This window comes from Aspergillus pseudonomiae, assembly GCF_009193645.1.
Source record: "Aspergillus pseudonomiae strain CBS 119388 unplaced genomic scaffold BDV37scaffold_51, whole genome shotgun sequence".
In the NCBI taxonomy this organism is placed as follows: Eukaryota; Fungi; Ascomycota; class Eurotiomycetes; order Eurotiales; family Aspergillaceae; genus Aspergillus; species Aspergillus pseudonomiae.
The window spans coordinates 101,198-117,513 of record NW_022476043.1 but is presented as its reverse complement, the minus strand read 5'-3'; the positions used below and the strand labels follow the sequence as shown (position 1 = coordinate 117,513).

General features: G+C 48.4%; 8 protein-coding genes across 8 annotated transcripts; 3 read left to right on the top strand and 5 right to left on the bottom strand.

The window, feature by feature from the left end:
* Positions 1 to 188: 188 nt before the first annotated feature.
* BDV37DRAFT_252544 (zinc-binding alcohol dehydrogenase family protein) lies at positions 189 to 1,558 on the bottom strand. The gene has a single exon (XM_032082439.1). The coding sequence runs from the start codon at positions 1,407 to 1,409 to the stop codon at positions 309 to 311; it is 1,101 nt and encodes a 366-aa protein (XP_031939747.1). The 5' UTR covers positions 1,410 to 1,558; the 3' UTR covers positions 189 to 308.
* A 1,829-nt stretch (positions 1,559 to 3,387) lies between these two features.
* On the top strand, positions 3,388 to 5,601 carry BDV37DRAFT_252539 (uncharacterized protein). The gene is made up of 6 exons (XM_032082438.1): positions 3,388 to 3,911; positions 3,971 to 4,378; positions 4,452 to 4,471; positions 4,545 to 4,781; positions 4,914 to 5,267; positions 5,313 to 5,601. The coding sequence occupies exons 1-6, from the start codon at positions 3,812 to 3,814 to the stop codon at positions 5,370 to 5,372; spliced, it is 1,179 nt and encodes a 392-aa protein (XP_031939746.1). The 5' UTR covers positions 3,388 to 3,811; the 3' UTR covers positions 5,373 to 5,601.
* A 1-nt stretch (position 5,602) lies between these two features.
* BDV37DRAFT_252537 (NAD(P)-dependent alcohol dehydrogenase) lies at positions 5,603 to 6,865 on the bottom strand. Its single transcript, XM_032082437.1, has one exon. It carries the CDS (start codon positions 6,635 to 6,637, stop codon positions 5,618 to 5,620), a length of 1,020 nt encoding a protein of 339 aa, XP_031939745.1. The 5' UTR covers positions 6,638 to 6,865; the 3' UTR covers positions 5,603 to 5,617.
* A 721-nt stretch (positions 6,866 to 7,586) lies between these two features.
* BDV37DRAFT_272890 (uncharacterized protein) lies at positions 7,587 to 8,746 on the top strand (the record flags this gene model as incomplete). Its single annotated transcript, XM_032084970.1, has 3 exons — positions 7,587 to 7,662; positions 7,744 to 8,022; positions 8,103 to 8,746. The coding sequence occupies 3 exons, from the start codon at positions 7,587 to 7,589 to the stop codon at positions 8,744 to 8,746; spliced, it is 999 nt and encodes a 332-aa protein (XP_031939744.1).
* Positions 8,747 to 9,259: 513 nt separating this feature from the next.
* BDV37DRAFT_272889 (uncharacterized protein) lies at positions 9,260 to 10,134 on the bottom strand (the record flags this gene model as incomplete). The annotated part of the gene is made up of 2 exons (XM_032084969.1): positions 9,260 to 9,934; positions 9,994 to 10,134. 2 exons carry the CDS (start codon positions 10,132 to 10,134, stop codon positions 9,260 to 9,262), a joined length of 816 nt encoding a protein of 271 aa, XP_031939743.1.
* Positions 10,135 to 10,579: 445 nt separating this feature from the next.
* Positions 10,580 to 12,123, bottom strand: BDV37DRAFT_272887 (FAD-dependent oxidoreductase; the record flags this gene model as incomplete). Its single annotated transcript, XM_032084968.1, has 3 exons — positions 10,580 to 11,647; positions 11,709 to 11,932; positions 12,003 to 12,123. 3 exons carry the CDS (start codon positions 12,121 to 12,123, stop codon positions 10,580 to 10,582), a joined length of 1,413 nt encoding a protein of 470 aa, XP_031939742.1.
* Positions 12,124 to 12,620: 497 nt separating this feature from the next.
* BDV37DRAFT_295424 (indoleamine 2,3-dioxygenase) lies at positions 12,621 to 13,964 on the bottom strand (the record flags this gene model as incomplete). Its single annotated transcript, XM_032089880.1, has 2 exons — positions 12,621 to 13,601; positions 13,668 to 13,964. The coding sequence occupies 2 exons, from the start codon at positions 13,962 to 13,964 to the stop codon at positions 12,621 to 12,623; spliced, it is 1,278 nt and encodes a 425-aa protein (XP_031939741.1).
* A 1,215-nt stretch (positions 13,965 to 15,179) lies between these two features.
* Positions 15,180 to 15,986, top strand: BDV37DRAFT_284734 (pyridoxamine 5'-phosphate oxidase family protein; the record flags this gene model as incomplete). The annotated part of the gene is made up of 2 exons (XM_032087565.1): positions 15,180 to 15,198; positions 15,253 to 15,986. The coding sequence occupies 2 exons, from the start codon at positions 15,180 to 15,182 to the stop codon at positions 15,984 to 15,986; spliced, it is 753 nt and encodes a 250-aa protein (XP_031939740.1).
* Between the last annotated feature and the right edge of the window lie 330 nt (positions 15,987 to 16,316).

Below are 16,316 nucleotides of genomic sequence, written 5' to 3'. Positions count from 1 at the left end.
CGATAAGGTTCTAGGGGCTTAGTTAATAAGCATGTAAGCCGTGTTATTCTGTATAGTGACAATTTGACAAGATGGAGCCTTGCTACTTTCTAGTGATCACACCTTCTTAGATAAATAAAGAGAAATTGGAAATGTAGGCATGTTAGTGATACTGTTACCTTCAAGACGTAGAAATACTATAATCATGCGCTTTGGTAGATCTATCATTCAGATTTGCTCACATTACCGCTTAACGAACATCAAATCATATATATACACAAGAATTCACGTTTGCACCACAGACCGACATGTATAACTGAGATAGAGCGTTACCCCAGACGTGCCACCAACTTGGTACCGGCAACCTGTCCCTTGCGAAGGAGATCGAGACCTTCATTGAGATGGTGCAGCCCACCCTCGATGTTCTTGAGAGGCGGTGGTCGCAGCTGATGGCACACATCATGCAACGATGCATAAAACCGACGTAGAGCGGCGTTGTCGGACGGGTTGGCCGAAAATCGAGGGCCGATGGGAGGCATCCACTGGTATGGAAGATTAAACGCCCCATACCCGAGAAGAAAGTCCACTTCTACCCCTGCGTCGGTCGTCTTCCCTCTGTCTAACAAAGTGACCACCTTGCCTTTCGCCTTCTGGACAACCTTAATGCAAAAGTCCGTCGACCCGCCTTCGGAAAAACAGTCCAAAGCTCGGCTCATCTGTGGATATGCTCTGGCAATTTCGTCTGCTGCGGTTGGCGATCGGTAATCGAACACATCGTCTGCCCCATACTGCTTCACCAAGTCATGCGACCGTGGAGATGCCGTAGTTACGACCTTCAAGCCGGCCAGCTTGGCTACTTGAATAGCGTAGAGACCGGCACTAGTTGCGCCCGCATATATAAACACAGGCGAGTCACGGTGTCCTCCCTCTGGGCCTCCATCTGCCCACGGAACGTCCAGGCGCGCATTGAGAGCCAGCACGGCGGTGACGGCAGACACGCCATAGGTACTTGCTGCTTCGTCGGTGACAGTGGGGGGAATCTTCCAAGCCAGGTCCCCGGGGACCTTCAGAAACTCAGCGAACGAGCCACGGTCGTAGTACAAGCCACCGTGCACCCAGCCTGCTGCCCGGTCGCCAACCTTCCAGTTGCCGGGAGCTTTCGATCCCACCTTGGCGACCGTTCCGGCAAAGTCACAGCCGATGATGGCCCCTTTCGCAGCGAGAAGATCCACATGTTTAAAGTCTGTGGGATTCAGCGCGACCGCTTTGACGCGGACGAGGATTTCTGTGTCTGATATGGTTGGGGTGGGAACTGTTTGCACCTTCGCTCCGTCTCCGCAGGGCTTGCCCCAGACATAGTTGGCCAGTCGCGCAGCCGCTAATCGGTTTCCCACCAGGGCTTGCATTGAATCTGGGATTGTAGCAGACATCTTCAATTTAGGTCGGTTAGGCCAACCAGAGAGTCAACAAATTAGCTGTGGTTCGCGGCCGTTGCTACCGGATGCCGACGGTTAGGCCAGGAAGAGTGGTAAATGCTTGGGAAAGCAAAGATAGTGACTTGATCGAACAAAGGTAGCTTGGTTTTATAACACTGAATGATCATCAATGGAGGCCAAATATCCCCCGCAGAATCAAGGGTGGATACGCTCGATCTTTACGTCGTCATTCGTCGGGTGCGTCAGTTCATCCGACTCCTCGTGGCAAAATAGACTCGCAACGGCTTCTATTCTGGACGCTGATCATCGGTGGGTCCAGACTCAAGCCCGCCTAAATACCCAATTAAATGCTCACCAATTTGATCAAACAGTAGATTATTTGACAACGACTGATCTCGACTCTGACAGATATAATGTGGAGGTTTGAATAAAGGACAGTCACGTGGAATAAATTTAGGGCAAGATCCCGTCATTTTTCACGGTACTCTGCCCTAATTAAATATTCACGATCAGTAAGCCGTATCTAAATGAAATATCAAAATGAAACTCCATTAGCAATACTAACGGTATCAACACTAAGCCAGGACCTTGTAGAGGAACCGTAGATGTCTCTTGGTATTGTCTTCGAAGGCATCACCTCCTGTGTAGAGATCGAAATGCCCACCAGGAACCCTGGATCCTCCAAGAGGTGCGAGCCGTACTCCCTGTTTAGCCTTGTGTAAAGGCACCCCATCATCCCACGTGGTCACTACCACCAGGAATAGCTTCATGGTGCGATGGACTTTCTTAATCGGCTGGGAAAGAAAGTTGTAAGAGTCGTGCGGGCTGTGACTTTATTCATAAATTCTGCTCCAAGCTCTGTGGTGAGTCTGCAAGATGCGCCCCTTGCCTCTGATCTGGACATGATAGCCTATGAAGATACATTATTCCCATCACCCGCTGCTAGATGAAAACAAGGGTACTACTTAGTTAGAAAGGTATAAAGGCATCATCCGCAAGGCTTGTAGCACGGGTACCTGCAGAGATGTTGCTAAGCCATCCACACATGGCCCTTGCATAATGCCGACAATAAGGTCATGATCTTCAGTAATTAGCGCCGTAACATGCATTCAGCCAATCTAGCTCCCCAAAGTATAATATGATCGGTTTCCCATTTACACGTTTGTCCTCTGATCCATGTGATGACATCCAGAAGGTCCGGTAGCTCCCGAGAGATTGAGAGTTGATCCCTTGGTTAACGATCGCTTTCCCCAAAGGAACAGATAATCAAAGATCGCAGCGGCGTACCCGGCGTCCACGACAATCACAGGGGGCGGTGGATGGCGCTGTTCCGGGACGAGACAGGTGGCGGCGATCTTGAGAGCTTTGATACCTGTGTGCCTGGAATCTGTGCCATGGTTGTTTCTCAGGTGATAGGATTCGTCACTGTAGAACCCCTGCCCAGACGAAAGGTTAAGAGGATACGGATACAAGAATAGTTATACTCTACAGCCTGAGCATATTTGTTTTAAAAATACACGGAGGGTTCGTAATCCTGTAGTACAATGCGATCCACTACCGCGGAGGTCAATTTATGCTGACAACGTAACTTCCATATTCTTCTTTAATGATCATTATGCTGAAGCGATGTACCATGATGTCTTGCGGGCAATGATAGGCAATATTTATCCTACGTACCTTGGTATTGTTGTCGACTTTGTTAAAAACAATACCCTAGTTAGGGCTAACCTTAGGCTTGGCGGCTGGATGCTTTAGCGTCGGGACAATTATTCCTCCATATCCCACTTAACTGAGCTCGTTGTGGGTACTCGTTGCTCCACTCCTCGCAAGTCTAACCAAAAGGAAACTAGCATCGCCCGCCACGGGTAAAGTGCTGTATAGATGGAGTCATGCAACCGGCATCACCTTTGGATGACCACGTTTTGTTCCGGGTTACCAACAGCCCATCAACTAAGATTGACATCAGGCAACCGATGTAAGAGCCTTAATGCTCTACCAACTAGGCCTTGAAATGACCCCTTACGGGCGAGAAGTTGCACCGAACCCGAGCACACATTCCGTGTGATAATCTGGGCCAGACTAAATACCTCCACATGGTTTATCCGACCCCTGAGATTGCGGACAACGTTATCATTTATTTACCCTATATGTAAAATAAGATAATAAAAAAGAGGAATGAACCTGCTGGGCTTATTTCACTGCGAGGGAAAGAGGCAACTACTCGACCCTGGCCTTATACTGGAGCAATTCTGAAAGATGACATCGGATATCAACCAACCGATCACACTGCCATGTGGCCTGGTGCTGCAGAATCGATTAGTGAAGGTAGAAATGAAGTCTCCCACCTGGCCTTGGATGTGGCAGGACATGAACTCATATCCTTTATGTAGGCTGCTATGGCTGAGGCTATGGCCGATAAGAGCCGCGTGCCTGACCAGAAGTTCACACGGGCTTACGGCGAATGGGGCAAAGGCAAATGGGGTGGCCTACTGACCGGTGAAGAAAGACTCAAATGTCCCTAAGAAAGTCAAACTGAAAGCTGACACTTCGAACAGGAAACATCCAGGTTGATCCACGTGACCTAGGAAACTATTATGACCTGGCAGTCCGTGAATCCGGCGTGAGAGAAGATCAATTACGTTCCTGGAAGCAATACGCGGCAGCTTGCCAGGAGCAGGGCACTCCAGCCATCGCTCAGATTTGCCACCCTGGCCGCCAGTCCCCCAGAGGTGCAGGCGAACGCGGCGTGTTTGGGACGCCTGTCGCACCCAGCCCGATTCCGCTCCAAATAGGAACTGGCTGTGCGGCGTCCATCATTAGGAATATCGCTTTTGGTGTTCCCAAAGAAATGACTGTTTCAGATATTGAGAGTGTAGTTCAGAAATTCGTGAACTCTGCCCGGTTCTTGGCAGAATGCGGTTTTGCGGGTGTTGAGCTCCATGCTGCTCATGGTTATCTTTTGTGTAAGTCCTTCGGCTCTTGGAATCATTCCTCGTCTGGCTTTGTTGCATTTTCTGACGAGGGTTCGAATAATAGCACAGTTTTTGTCCCCGAAGGTAAGCTTTGTTTACAAACTATACGCCCAGAGGCCATCCGCATATATATAACTAACGTGGCTCAACATTGAAGAGTAATATACGCCATGATAAGTACGGTGGCAGCCCTGAAAGACGCGCTCGTATCGTTCTTGACATCATCAAAGAAACCCGTGCCGTGGTGCCTGAGAACTTCTGCATCGGACTCAAGCTCAACTCTGCGGACCATAGCGCGTCTGACTTTGAGGACACTATGACACAGATTGGCCTCTTCGCAGAGTCTGGAATAGATTTTCTTGAGGTATCGGGAGGAACATATGAGGACCCAACGGTATGTTAGCATTCCAGCATCACTTTGACTGTAATTTCCTATTGGGATGCTTGCTATTGTCAATTATTCTGCCATGAATAATGGCCATCATATCTATGGAGGATAACAGGCTAAGTTTATCTGATATTATAGATGATGGGTCGTGGCCTACAGGAAGAGACTGCAACCAAGAGTGTCCAGCGTACAGCAGCAAGAGAGGCGTTCTTCTTTGACTTCGCGAAGGAGACAAGGAAACGCTTCCCAGGCCTCATCCTTATGCTTACTGGAGGCTTCCGTAGTCGGAGAGGTATCCAAGCCGCTTTAAAGGGTGGAGCGTGTGACATTGTCGGCGTCGGGCGCCCGGCAGTTGTTTGTCCCAATTTCCCCGAATTAATGATGGATGAGAAGTATACAGACGATGAAGCAAACGTTGTTCTAGGAAAGGTACCGACCCCTCTATGGGCGAGGATTTTCCAGATCAGAGTGCTGGGTGGAGGTGCAGAAACGGTATGTCAGTCCTCACTTTGTCGGAATCCTTCTGACTGTATGCAGCAATTTTACGCCGGACAGATTCAACGTATGGCTACTGGGTATGCTACTCATGCACCTTGATTCTGGTATATACGGCCTTCCACCAGGCAATTGGCGTTGGAAAATGTGTGTAGAATATTTGCATCTCGGCATGTTTATTGATACGTCCCCGTTTGTCTGCTGTTCTCAGTATATTTATCTGTTGCTTGAATACCCATTTCTAAATGGTATATAATATTATGAGGTATTAAGTTTGGGAGAAAGATTATAATGAAGACGAAGGTAAACTGGAGACAAAATGTCATTGTGGAAGAACATATCAGTCTTTAGGCAGCCTCACTATCAAGGTTTGTGACGTGGATGACGATCTTGCCCCTTGTCCTTCCCGAACGTAGTCGCTCAAATGCTTTGACGGTATCCTCCAATTCACATACCGTGTCAAGCTCAACCCGGATCTTTCCCTCTTGGATCCAGTCCGCAATCTGGACCAACTCATCCTTATGGTTCTTCATAAGCAATGCCACGTATTTCCTCTTACCGCCACCAAGAAACGCGGGGCGGATAAGCCGGTGGGCGAACGTCAGCATCGATGAGGCTCCAACCTGGACAAACACTTTCCCAGGTTTCAAAAACGCGTGACATTCTTGATAAAGACCATCAGGCAGCCCAATGTGATCCACAACGTGATCGAACACCTGTCCCTGTGACTTGAGTTCCTTCAAAACATCCTGTGTCGTATAATCGATCACCTCGTCCGCACCAAGGTCACGGCAGAACTGTACATTGCGTGTAGAACAAGTCACTGTAACATGACACCCCAGCAACTTCGCAATCTGGATGCCATAAACCCCACAGCCCCCAGACCCGCCGTTGATGAACACTCTGTTCCCTGGAGCCGATACATACGGCACGATAGATTGGTACGACGACCGCCCCGCAACCCCAATGGTAGCAGCTGCATCTGGATCCACTCCTACCGGCAAAGAAGCAGTACTGTTTGCACTTGCGAGTATAAGTTCTCCAAGCGTTCCAAACTGCCGTGGCATGCCAAGACAGCCGAAGACAAGTTGGCCTGGAGTGAACTGCCGTGCAGAACTATCTGTCCCCACAGCGATGACCCGCCCGCAGAAGTCCATTCCGGGGCTGGCGGGTGTACTTGCAATTAGAACTTTCCCGCAAACAGTACTCATGGCAGGCGCCTTGTAGTCGGCTGGGTTGATGGCTGTGGAGATCACCTGGATGAGCAGCTGGTCGCCCTGTGGGGACCCTGGGGTTCGGGCGTCAGGCGAGAAGATGAGGTTCTTCTCTAAGCCTCCCTTGGTGGAGTTGTATAGCCATGCCTTCATTTTCACTGAGTTTGATATGTCTTTTTTCGGCGTTATTGGCACACGGTAGGGGTGCAGTTCTCTGATCTAATACCTGTTCAGTGAAGGTAGCCCTTGAGCTGACGTGGCGCTATATTCAACCCCGCTTTGGTGTCATGCTGACAAAACCAGTCCTAGGTTGGTAGTTACGAGATACTTTGTGGCTTTGAAGATCAGGTCTTGATCCAGCGTCAACCTGCATTCCTGCTTGGAAGTGGTTGAAACACACACTAGATCTGCGGTTTGTACGATGGGTAGCAGCTTGTTATTAGAACTTGACCCAGAACTATGGGGGTAAGGAAACCTCTATAAGTGTCTAGGTTCGTCAACAGTTGCTCATTCATAAGTGATATTACAACCTGACCACATTCGCGATGAAGTTAAACGTACTATCACACAATCGATTTATAAGAGTTATTGTGGGCCACCTTGGACGGTGACAGTCTAGCCTAGCACCATGCAGCACTATTCGACGAACAACAGCAGATGCAACAGACGACTTAGGGTTAGACCCATTTCCCTAGAGTTTAATCAAACTCTATGGATTGCGTTCGGGGGAACAAACTATCCGACGGTGATCCGGTACCCACTTCCCCGGCCCTCGCCAACGATAATCTGAAAGCTATGCTTATGAGGATTTAGAGTTCTTCCATGTTAATCTGGGCTCGGAATATTGGCAGCCAGTCGGCCCAGACTGTACCGTAAATTGCGTCGGATCCACGGTAGAGGCCGCTGCGTACTAAAGCGACGATCACTATGCTCGAAAAGCGCTCTGCCCAAACCTTCGACGAGCGACCGTCGACTCTAGGTCGTAGAAAATAAAACAATAAGCTTGCCTCACAGGACTTGTTTCGACACCAGGAAAGCTGATGTGCACATAAGCTACACTAGGATCCTGAAGGTGGTACAACCACCAGAAGACATAGACGATATGGTATCGCTCTCAACTGTTCGTGCCCACAATGCGTCGTTGAAAGGTCTGGGATCTGGACTTGTTGCTGTATTTGGTATGTCTAGAACTGCATTCAACACTTTTAATGTCTGAAATGGCATTTACCATCAATATCACCCTATTAAATACTCTCAAGTGGGCGGAACAAGTGGAATCGGACTGTACACAGCGCGTGAATTCGCTCGCTACACCGTTTCCCCGACTATCTATCCTGTTGGACGCAACGAGACACAAGCAAGACAGGTTATCCAGGAATTGACCCTGATAAATCCGACCGGCAGATTTCAGTTCATCAAGACGGACGCGTCGCTCCTACGTGGGGTGGACTCTGCATGTGAGCATATTCAACACAGAGAAAGTCGCATTAACCTTTTGTTTTTAAGCTGTGGTATCTTCACTTTAAAAGGCAGAGATGGTAAGTTCATCTTGCTTCTGACATACAGGTTACAGAATGCCTTGTCCCCTTGGCGAGGATAGGTCTCTAACACATTTCAGAAACATCTGAAGGCCTGGATAAGAAATTCAGCCTCCACTACTACGCCCGAATGCGCTTCATTAAGAACCTAATGCCCCAGATATCACAGGCCGCTAGCCACAAAGACCATCACACCGCTCTCTCCCGTGTTATAACTGTCCTAGGTGCAGGCCACGAAACGGAACTGAATTTGGATGACCTTGACCTAAAGCACAAATACAGCCTCAATAGCTGCGATGTACACGCGACAACAATGTCTTCATTGATGGTAGAAGAGCTCGCATCCCTATATCCGTCTACAACCTTCATACATACGTATCCTGGGATTGTGAAATCGGGTATCTCTCGGGAAGCGGGCCCCATTTTAGGCCCCCTTGTTAGGGCTGCGATGATTATCGGCCGGCCGTGGATGGTAGCTCAGCAGGAGAGCGGGGAGAGACATCTGTATGTTACGACGAGTGAACGGTTTTCTCCGGGTTCGACAGTCACCGGGAAAAGTAGGGTTCATGCGGAAGAGTGCCAACGTGGTGCTTATTTGCTGCACTGGGATGGGTCTGAGGTTGGGAATCGGAGGCTTCTTGATGGGTATCATAATAGTGGTGTTGGGAAGAAGGTTTGGGAGCATACTGAGGAGATGTTTCAGACGGTGTTGGAGAGAAGGTAGCCTATATAGGATGTATATTTTAGCAGGAAAAGTCATATTTGGAAGGAATAGGGCATTTAGCGAGTAGAAAAGTAATACTGGACAAATTAATGGTTATATCAAGTAGTTGAGTGCCTCGTATTCTCCATCAGACCAAGTGAATAAACAACCACTCATTTCACCTTGTAGATGGTATACGTAAATGAATAGTGAGATATCAAATAATTGAACGATAGCAGCAAGGTGGTGCAAATTGAGAGGTGCCAGCTCCAACTACCTCCTGACTATCCACATGACTTCTAAAGCCCTGACGTACAGCTTATACACTTGGCCTCTCATGAGAATTCAAACTGAGTATAAAACGAGACAATCTATAATTAAAATTTTGACAAGAGAGTTAGAATTGTTTTTATATGTAAGATTTAAAGATCTAATATCTTAATGGGCCAATACTTTATTCTCCCGAAGCAGTGACAGTGGATATGATTTGAATTTGAAGGTCCGTTTTTCTTGATTACAGAAGAGATTGCGCCATCAGTTCGCACGACTCTCAACTTGCACGACCCACCTTATAATGAACCCGTCTGGATCATAGTATTTGCACTTTACATCCTCCTGGCTGACAGCTTCTACATCTAACCGAACACCAGACATTTCCCCAATCTCAGTCCACATAGCAGTTAGCGTATCAGTATCATGGAGAAACATCTCCTTCCCCCCATGAGGAATCCATCTCCCCGATCTTTTGCTACCAAAATGGACTCCCGTCACAAGCCCCCCTGCAGTCGGCAGCAATTCCATCATCCTCCGCCCGATTTTGATCTGTCCGTCCCAGTCCCATAGATGCATAAAGTACCCGGAGTTGACAACCGAAACCTGGCCCATCACCTGCCGGAACAGGGCCGTGTCATCGAAAAAGCTCTGGATGAGAAACGAAGCCCCCAGCGACGCCTTGTCCCGGAACAGTTCGAACCCCAGATCAACAAACCCGCCATACAGATCAAGCCCAATGAGATTCTGTCCTGGAACGCCATCATAGACGAGACGGCGAATATCCTGGCCTATTCCACAGCCTATGTCAATAAACAACGCGCCCGACTTGAGCAGCTCCAGAACCCTCGCATACTGGGGCGAGCGAGACAAATCAAAGTCGAGAAACCAGAACATCCGAAAACATGGATAGTCTCTGATGTCCCAGCCTTTTTTAGCCTAGTGAACATATGTCAGAATTCGTTCGCATGGGAATAGCTGAGCACACGGAGACTCACGATGGCTCTGACATGGCTTTCTACGTCGGACGGAGGAATGTGGGAGTAGCTTTCGAGTAGTTTCCGTGGACCGCCAGTGAGGATTTCGCTCAGGTCTAGAGATTCATCCCACAAGGGGAAGGCTTCGGACGCTCGGACCATGTTTCCAGGACTGCCCGAAAGGTGTGGGTATGCTTTCCAGCTGCAGTGCGTTGAAATCGAGCGGTTTTCTGCGTTGGTCCTTTTCGGTACAACATACGTCTTGAAACTGTTAAATAAATATTTACAGCATGGTATTTCTTGAAAAGACCAGAGCAAAAACAAGCGGTGAACAGGAAATCTGACAGTGGCATGAACCAAATCTCGCTGAGGAGTCGAATACATTTGTATGCTAAGGAAGCCTGATTTCCTGGTTCGTTACTAGTTTCTCAGCTCGTATTAGAGTTGCGAAGAGTGGGGTTACAGAGAAAAGAGAGTTTCATTTACCGGATTGACACATCGATTGCATATCTTACTCCGGATTAAACCTTCTCTTCTTTCAGAGATGAGTGAGCTTCAGCTGGAGGCTACTACCACTAGAAGTCGCCGAGAAAATGCAGAACTTTGTCTAAATCAACAGGCAGCAAGCAAGTATAACCATGATAGCAACAAGCACCATCGAGGCTAGAATAAGAGCTCTTTCCTGACTTGCACTCGCTTGAACAATCGCAGAATATGACTCGGTGGTAAAGCTTACTCGGGTATACTGTGTCGCCCAGCCTAATTGGGGTAAGTACTTGCAAATCGCTTCCTCCACTCGCTTGCGTAGCTGATGCAGAGAGGACAGGACCCCCCAACGCAGCTCCAGGTAGTTAGCACGCGATAAATCATGAATCGCATGTCCGTCAGGAACTCGCTGACGACTGTATGCCTCCAAAGCAAAAGCACGAGCAGTTGCTATCTGGCTCCTCGCACATTGATATACCCCGTGATTATCTAGATGCTCGAAAAGTCGACAAACATCTTCCATGCCCGCATTGAGGCCCTGTCCATAGAACGGAAGAACAGCATGAGCAGCATCACCGACGATCACGGCGTTGTGTCCACTGTGATATGGGGAGCACTTTGTCCCTACGAGCGGAAGGTAGGGATTAACCATGAGCTGTTTATGGAGAGACCCGCGGTCCACGAGATCTGGCGATACCCCAGGGAAACGGGTATCAAAATACGCCGCGACGTCCTCTGGTGAATGAAAAAACGCCGAGTAGTGCGACGAGGGCGCGAAAAGGGTATACGTGAAAGTACCACCGGGGGCGGGAACCGCGACGAACATGGATTCGCGGCCGGGCCATATATGTAAGTGATTTCGGGAAAGCTGACTTGACACTGCTCGGTCGGTGATCTGTATCTCGCACCAGCGAATATCGTCATACTTCTGCTGGTAGTCCATCGGAGTATGTTTCATTAATTGGGATCGTGTGGCAGAGTAGGCGCCATCAGCACCGATAATCATGTCGAACGAGGCATCCACATGCTTAGGGTTGAGATTGCCCTGTTTGAATTGGAAAAAAGCCTGGTTTGTTTTCAAATCGGCCCCGGTGAACTTGTGATTGAAAAACACGTTGATGTTGGTAGTTTTTTCTAGCTCATCTAGCAGGACATTGGTCAGATGTGAGCGATCTGTTGCGTTAGTAAACTGTACGGCAGACAATCAGTGATCCGGTGATAATTCATAGACGTTCGGCCGTAGTTGCTACCTTTCCGTTGACGTTGTCGTAATTCTGCGCCTTCTCCCACAGCTCGCCAGATGGGTAGCGCCCATGAATCATCCGCCCGTACATGGGAACTGTCTTCGCTTCAATGAGACTGAGGAGTCTTGGGTTTTGGAGGCCATGGATAGAACTGAGGCCTCTTTCTGACAAAACCAACCCAATTGCACCCGATGTGGTCGAGCATTGGCTGGGGTGGCACATGCGAGGATCTAGACTTGGCATGAATCACAACTCTTCATGGTGTTGTTGCAAGGTGTGGTTGAAATAGCTGGAGCTTACCTTCACGAAGTTCATATATTTCTACATCGTCACCTCGTTGTGCTGCATAAAGTGCAGCTAAGCAGCCAACAGGGCCTGCTCCCACAACGACTACTTTCTGTCTTGTGTGTGCTTCTTTCATCGTTACAATCATATGAAGATGTGTCTATTAACGACATTTCGGGGGGACTTATTTCCTGGGTTGGGGGTGGAAGGTTCATATTCCGCCGGCCTGGTACGATTCGGGAGTTACTGAAGGCCCTTGCAGAACCCTAGTCAGATCGATCTGTGATGCTACTCTACTTGCAGCTATAGGCGCACGGCTGTAAGCGCCACAGCCCATGGGCCCTCCAGCCAATGCAAAGTATTATTCAATTGAACATCGTATTCTAATATCCCAAGCTAATACCGAACAAGGGATTGAAAATATACTGCTGAACACTGGTCATGGTATACATGAAGAGAGACAACTCCGTTGACTTAAGTGGAGACGCCACGTAGCTTCGAATTGGCCACAAGATGGCTGGCTTACCAGATACTCCAAAGCAATCCACTCGGATAAAGTTTCTTCACACCGTAAGCACTTCGAAAAGACAAACTTTAATTCAAGAGTCTTTCTCACCAAGCGAGCGACATGCTCTAGTAATAATTCGTATCATCCCGAAGCCGCTTTAAAAACTGCACCAAAGGTGTTCCACCCGTGCCCCTCAGAGCAGCGCCCCTTTTCCTGCTGTCGTCTTGTCTACTGCAATCTACGGACAGATCCTTTGAAAATTCTAAGGGATTTGTGGTATGTGTCCGAGAATTGCATATAGAGCACAATATTGGCGTCGTCTTCTTCGACTCCACAATGATATACCGAGAGACGATACGCAAATGCGCGTTCCGCAGTGAACGAAGCATACAGACAGCCCTGGCATATGCAGCATTCAGCTCTTCACCGCAGGGATTGTTCCTCACAAACTCGCGCATATTCGCATGAGGAGGGATTCGTTCTAGAAATCGGCGGTGAGGGCCCGGCATGTACTGGCGCATTTCCAGCAAGAAGGCCCGTTCATCCGAGGAATGTTCAATGCCGAGAATAATGTCGAAGAGCTGAATGAGCGAGCTCTGCGCATTGCTTCCCCCGCGGTATTGTGTATACTCTTGCAACCCTGTTCCATCATTATAGAGAATACCAAAGGGAAGTCCAGCGTGCGCCGCATTCTTGGTACCATTCAAGAACGGTCGCAGATGGTGGTAGAATACATGTGGATCACACCGCTCGTACATGCGCTGTAGTAGCGACCTGACATGGCTGATGGCTTTGGATAGTAAGTCCAGGCCCTTTGTCACCGCAAGTCGGTCCTGCCGCTGCGATGCAGTGATGAGATCTGTCATAAGCGAGACTACCCTTGCGCCGTCTGCTTCAATAGCTACAGAGATCAAATAAAACCATTTCTCGTCGTCCGTTCCAGTGAACGTGAAGCCCGTACCAAGGTTTTCGGGATCTGCAGGAGATCTGTCTGCGTCGATCACTTTGTAATTCCACAGACATAATCCGGCAAAAGTTGCGATTGGGGGCAGCTCAACATGGGCGGAAACCTGCAATAGTGGGATTGCAAGTGGGGGTGGGATGATCTGAAAGATTTTTTAGCTCTCATCCATTGGTAAACGGGAATGGCCGAAGTATCTACTGTTTGTTACCTCTACTGGATTGGGACATCCCCATATATACCCATGAAGCATGAATGTCAGCAGGACGTAGGCTCTGCGCCACTCTGGCTCTGCCTGTAGGTGAAGTACAGACAAAATCGGCATACAGTCAACCGAGTCTCGTAGTACCCGACTAGATATGAGAGATGGAAGGTTCGCCGTAATAGTCTCCCAAGGTTCATAATACCGGTTTAATGAAGCTGTCAAAGGTGACTCGATAGGAAGAAATCCTTCTGGTGGCTTTCGCTCAGCGTGTGTACGACATAAAGTAGAGAGTATCAATGACATATTTGCTTTCAAAAGTAGATTCAGTACATATATTTCCCAGAGAGATGCAACCTTCTTCACGGCAGTAGAGATCAGTCCCCTTTATACTTCAAATCATGCCAGATGATTGCAGCGCAAGGGCCAGTAGGGGTTGCTGTCCTATCTTTCGGAACAGTTTCTATACAAAGTGTACATTCAGCACCCTAAAGTGGTCGGCGATGCCGCCAGCCATTCTGAAGAAGCTGAGAACGTACGCAAATGTGCAGCCAGAGCCGGGAAACATAGATTTCATCGTTCTTCATGTCCACCTCTAATTAATACAACGACTAGCCCATCTTCGACCGTTGGTTGCCTTTACAGATTACTCGTTTATTACTTCTTCCAAAGGAAGGTACCCATGCAGGCGATATGTCACAATGGATGAGAGGGATGAGGCCGAAGAGGAGAAGATCAGCAAGTACGAAACCTTAAAGAACATTTATTCAGGGAGACTTATCCAAACTCGATCCGTAACGTAGTGTTGGAACCTATGGGATCTAGCATCGGCCAATTACCCACACTGGCTCCCCACTTTTTGAGCTCATCAGATATTTCTAGTGGCCTTGCACAGCGACAGCGGGGACATAAATAATACACTACATTTGAGTAATATTTTCTATAACTGCGATGTGTTGTCACCGCTAGTTTCACCGCTAGTCTCTAGGTACGGACAATGCTATGAGGAATGGTTCAGTGTGCACCTATACATGTACTAGATCTGAGATCCACAAAGATCGTAAAGTAAAATGTAAGCCATAGCGGAGCATCCAGGCACACCACCGGAGAGAATAATTGTTGATATTTAACTGTCGATAAAGGCAAGTATGCAGGATCAAGAGAGGCCAGGTAGTTTTGCATGGACAACAGAGTGAATGTATGAATTGGTTATTCTGTTGGTCTAGAAAGTGATGTATGGAGATTGTGGGTCCCTACGACGAGGTCAAGCGGCTCGGATTCCCTGAGAATCTTCAGCTCGGTGACAGATCAAATGTGTCCCAAACTCCGGAAATGCATTGGTAGCAAATCAAAACGTAATACTCTGACTAGGTGAAAGTCTATTGGGTTCGTTAACTGGCAGCCTTACATATCCCATCGACAAGGCTTTAAGATACAACGATTCTTCGGAGAGCAGGACCACATCATGGAGTTTTGTTTGCCCTTCCGACGGCCGTGAGCAACTGTCTTCGACCAATAATAATGTCTGAAGAGTGGGATGGTAATCAATTGTCCATCTACCCTGTTTAAAATGATATGCTGATTTGTTTACCAGGCCCTTGGTCGCCTACCATCGCCCAAGGCGTGGTTAACAACCCCCGAGTCCTGCATTTCACATTTCCTCCCGATGAAGGGGACCCAGATTATCCATTTCCCACCGTCATCGCACTCGTCGGCCGACTTGACAAGCCAACAGGGTCATCTTCGAAAGCTGACAAAGACCAACTTGTTTTGTACGCGCATGGCTACATCAAACCCGAGATGAAGAAGCGCCTGCAAGCTGCAAACGAAACAGGATTGATGGTAACGATAACTGCAAGCGAGGTAGATGGATGCTTCCTAGCTTTCACGCCGTTCTGGAATGGATACAACTTCCGCAGTACGACTATCAATGGATATGCACACAGTCTATCGGGAGAGGAGAAATGGGAAGCCATGCAGCTGCTAATGGATGATTTCGTCCCTGGTCGGTGGGAGGGAACACGTCCCACGACGAGAGCGGAAGTCGACTGGGCGGCTATTATACGGGTGGATATCAACACCAGCAAGTCCCATGTGCACACAAGGCATAGCCTTGGGACTGAGGATGAAAAGGACTTGGAGGCAGGCGCGGCTAATCACTATTGGGAGGGTGCCATTCCCATCTGGAGGACTTGTGGGGATCCCATACCTGGTCCGAATAATAAGAATGAAGTTCCGGAGCATGTGCGTCGGTACGTGGAGACGAACAGCGATCCCAACGAGGTGTTTTCGAAGAGGATCGCCGTAGACGGATATCATCCATCATGATGGTCACAGACATCCTATTGCGTTTGTGGGCTTCATTCGTCCTCAGCTAGTCTAGTTGTGCCGGAGGTGGAAGGTATGATAAACCAGCTATATCGGTACAAAGCAAACACTACATGAGATCAGATCTGATTAAATCTTAAAACCAGACGGCGCGCTGTATAACGAGGTGATTCAACTGAAACTGTATTGTATGGATCTATCAATCTAAGACTTGTAGTTTTACTGGGGTGATATCTGAATGGACTCCCCACCCATGATCCCTGTCGAACAAAACGCGTTCAATTATAAGGGTAAGTATCCGAAGTGGCTTCCCGTTGAGTATTCACATCA

Excerpts from the sequence above, each read along its gene's own strand:
- BDV37DRAFT_252544 (XM_032082439.1), bottom strand. The coding sequence starts at position 1,409 with ATGTCTGCTACAATCCCAGATTCAATGCAAGCCCTGGTGGGAAACCGA.
- BDV37DRAFT_252539 (XM_032082438.1), top strand. The coding sequence starts at position 3,812 with ATGGCTGAGGCTATGGCCGATAAGAGCCGCGTGCCTGACCAGAAGTTC. Across the intron at positions 3,912-3,970 it reads ATGGGGTGGCCTACTGACCG|GAAACATCCAGGTTGATCCA; the intron begins GTGAAGAAAGAC and ends CACTTCGAACAG. Across the intron at positions 4,782-4,913 it reads GAACATATGAGGACCCAACG|ATGATGGGTCGTGGCCTACA; the intron begins GTATGTTAGCAT and ends CTGATATTATAG.
- BDV37DRAFT_252537 (XM_032082437.1), bottom strand. The coding sequence starts at position 6,637 with ATGAAGGCATGGCTATACAACTCCACCAAGGGAGGCTTAGAGAAGAAC.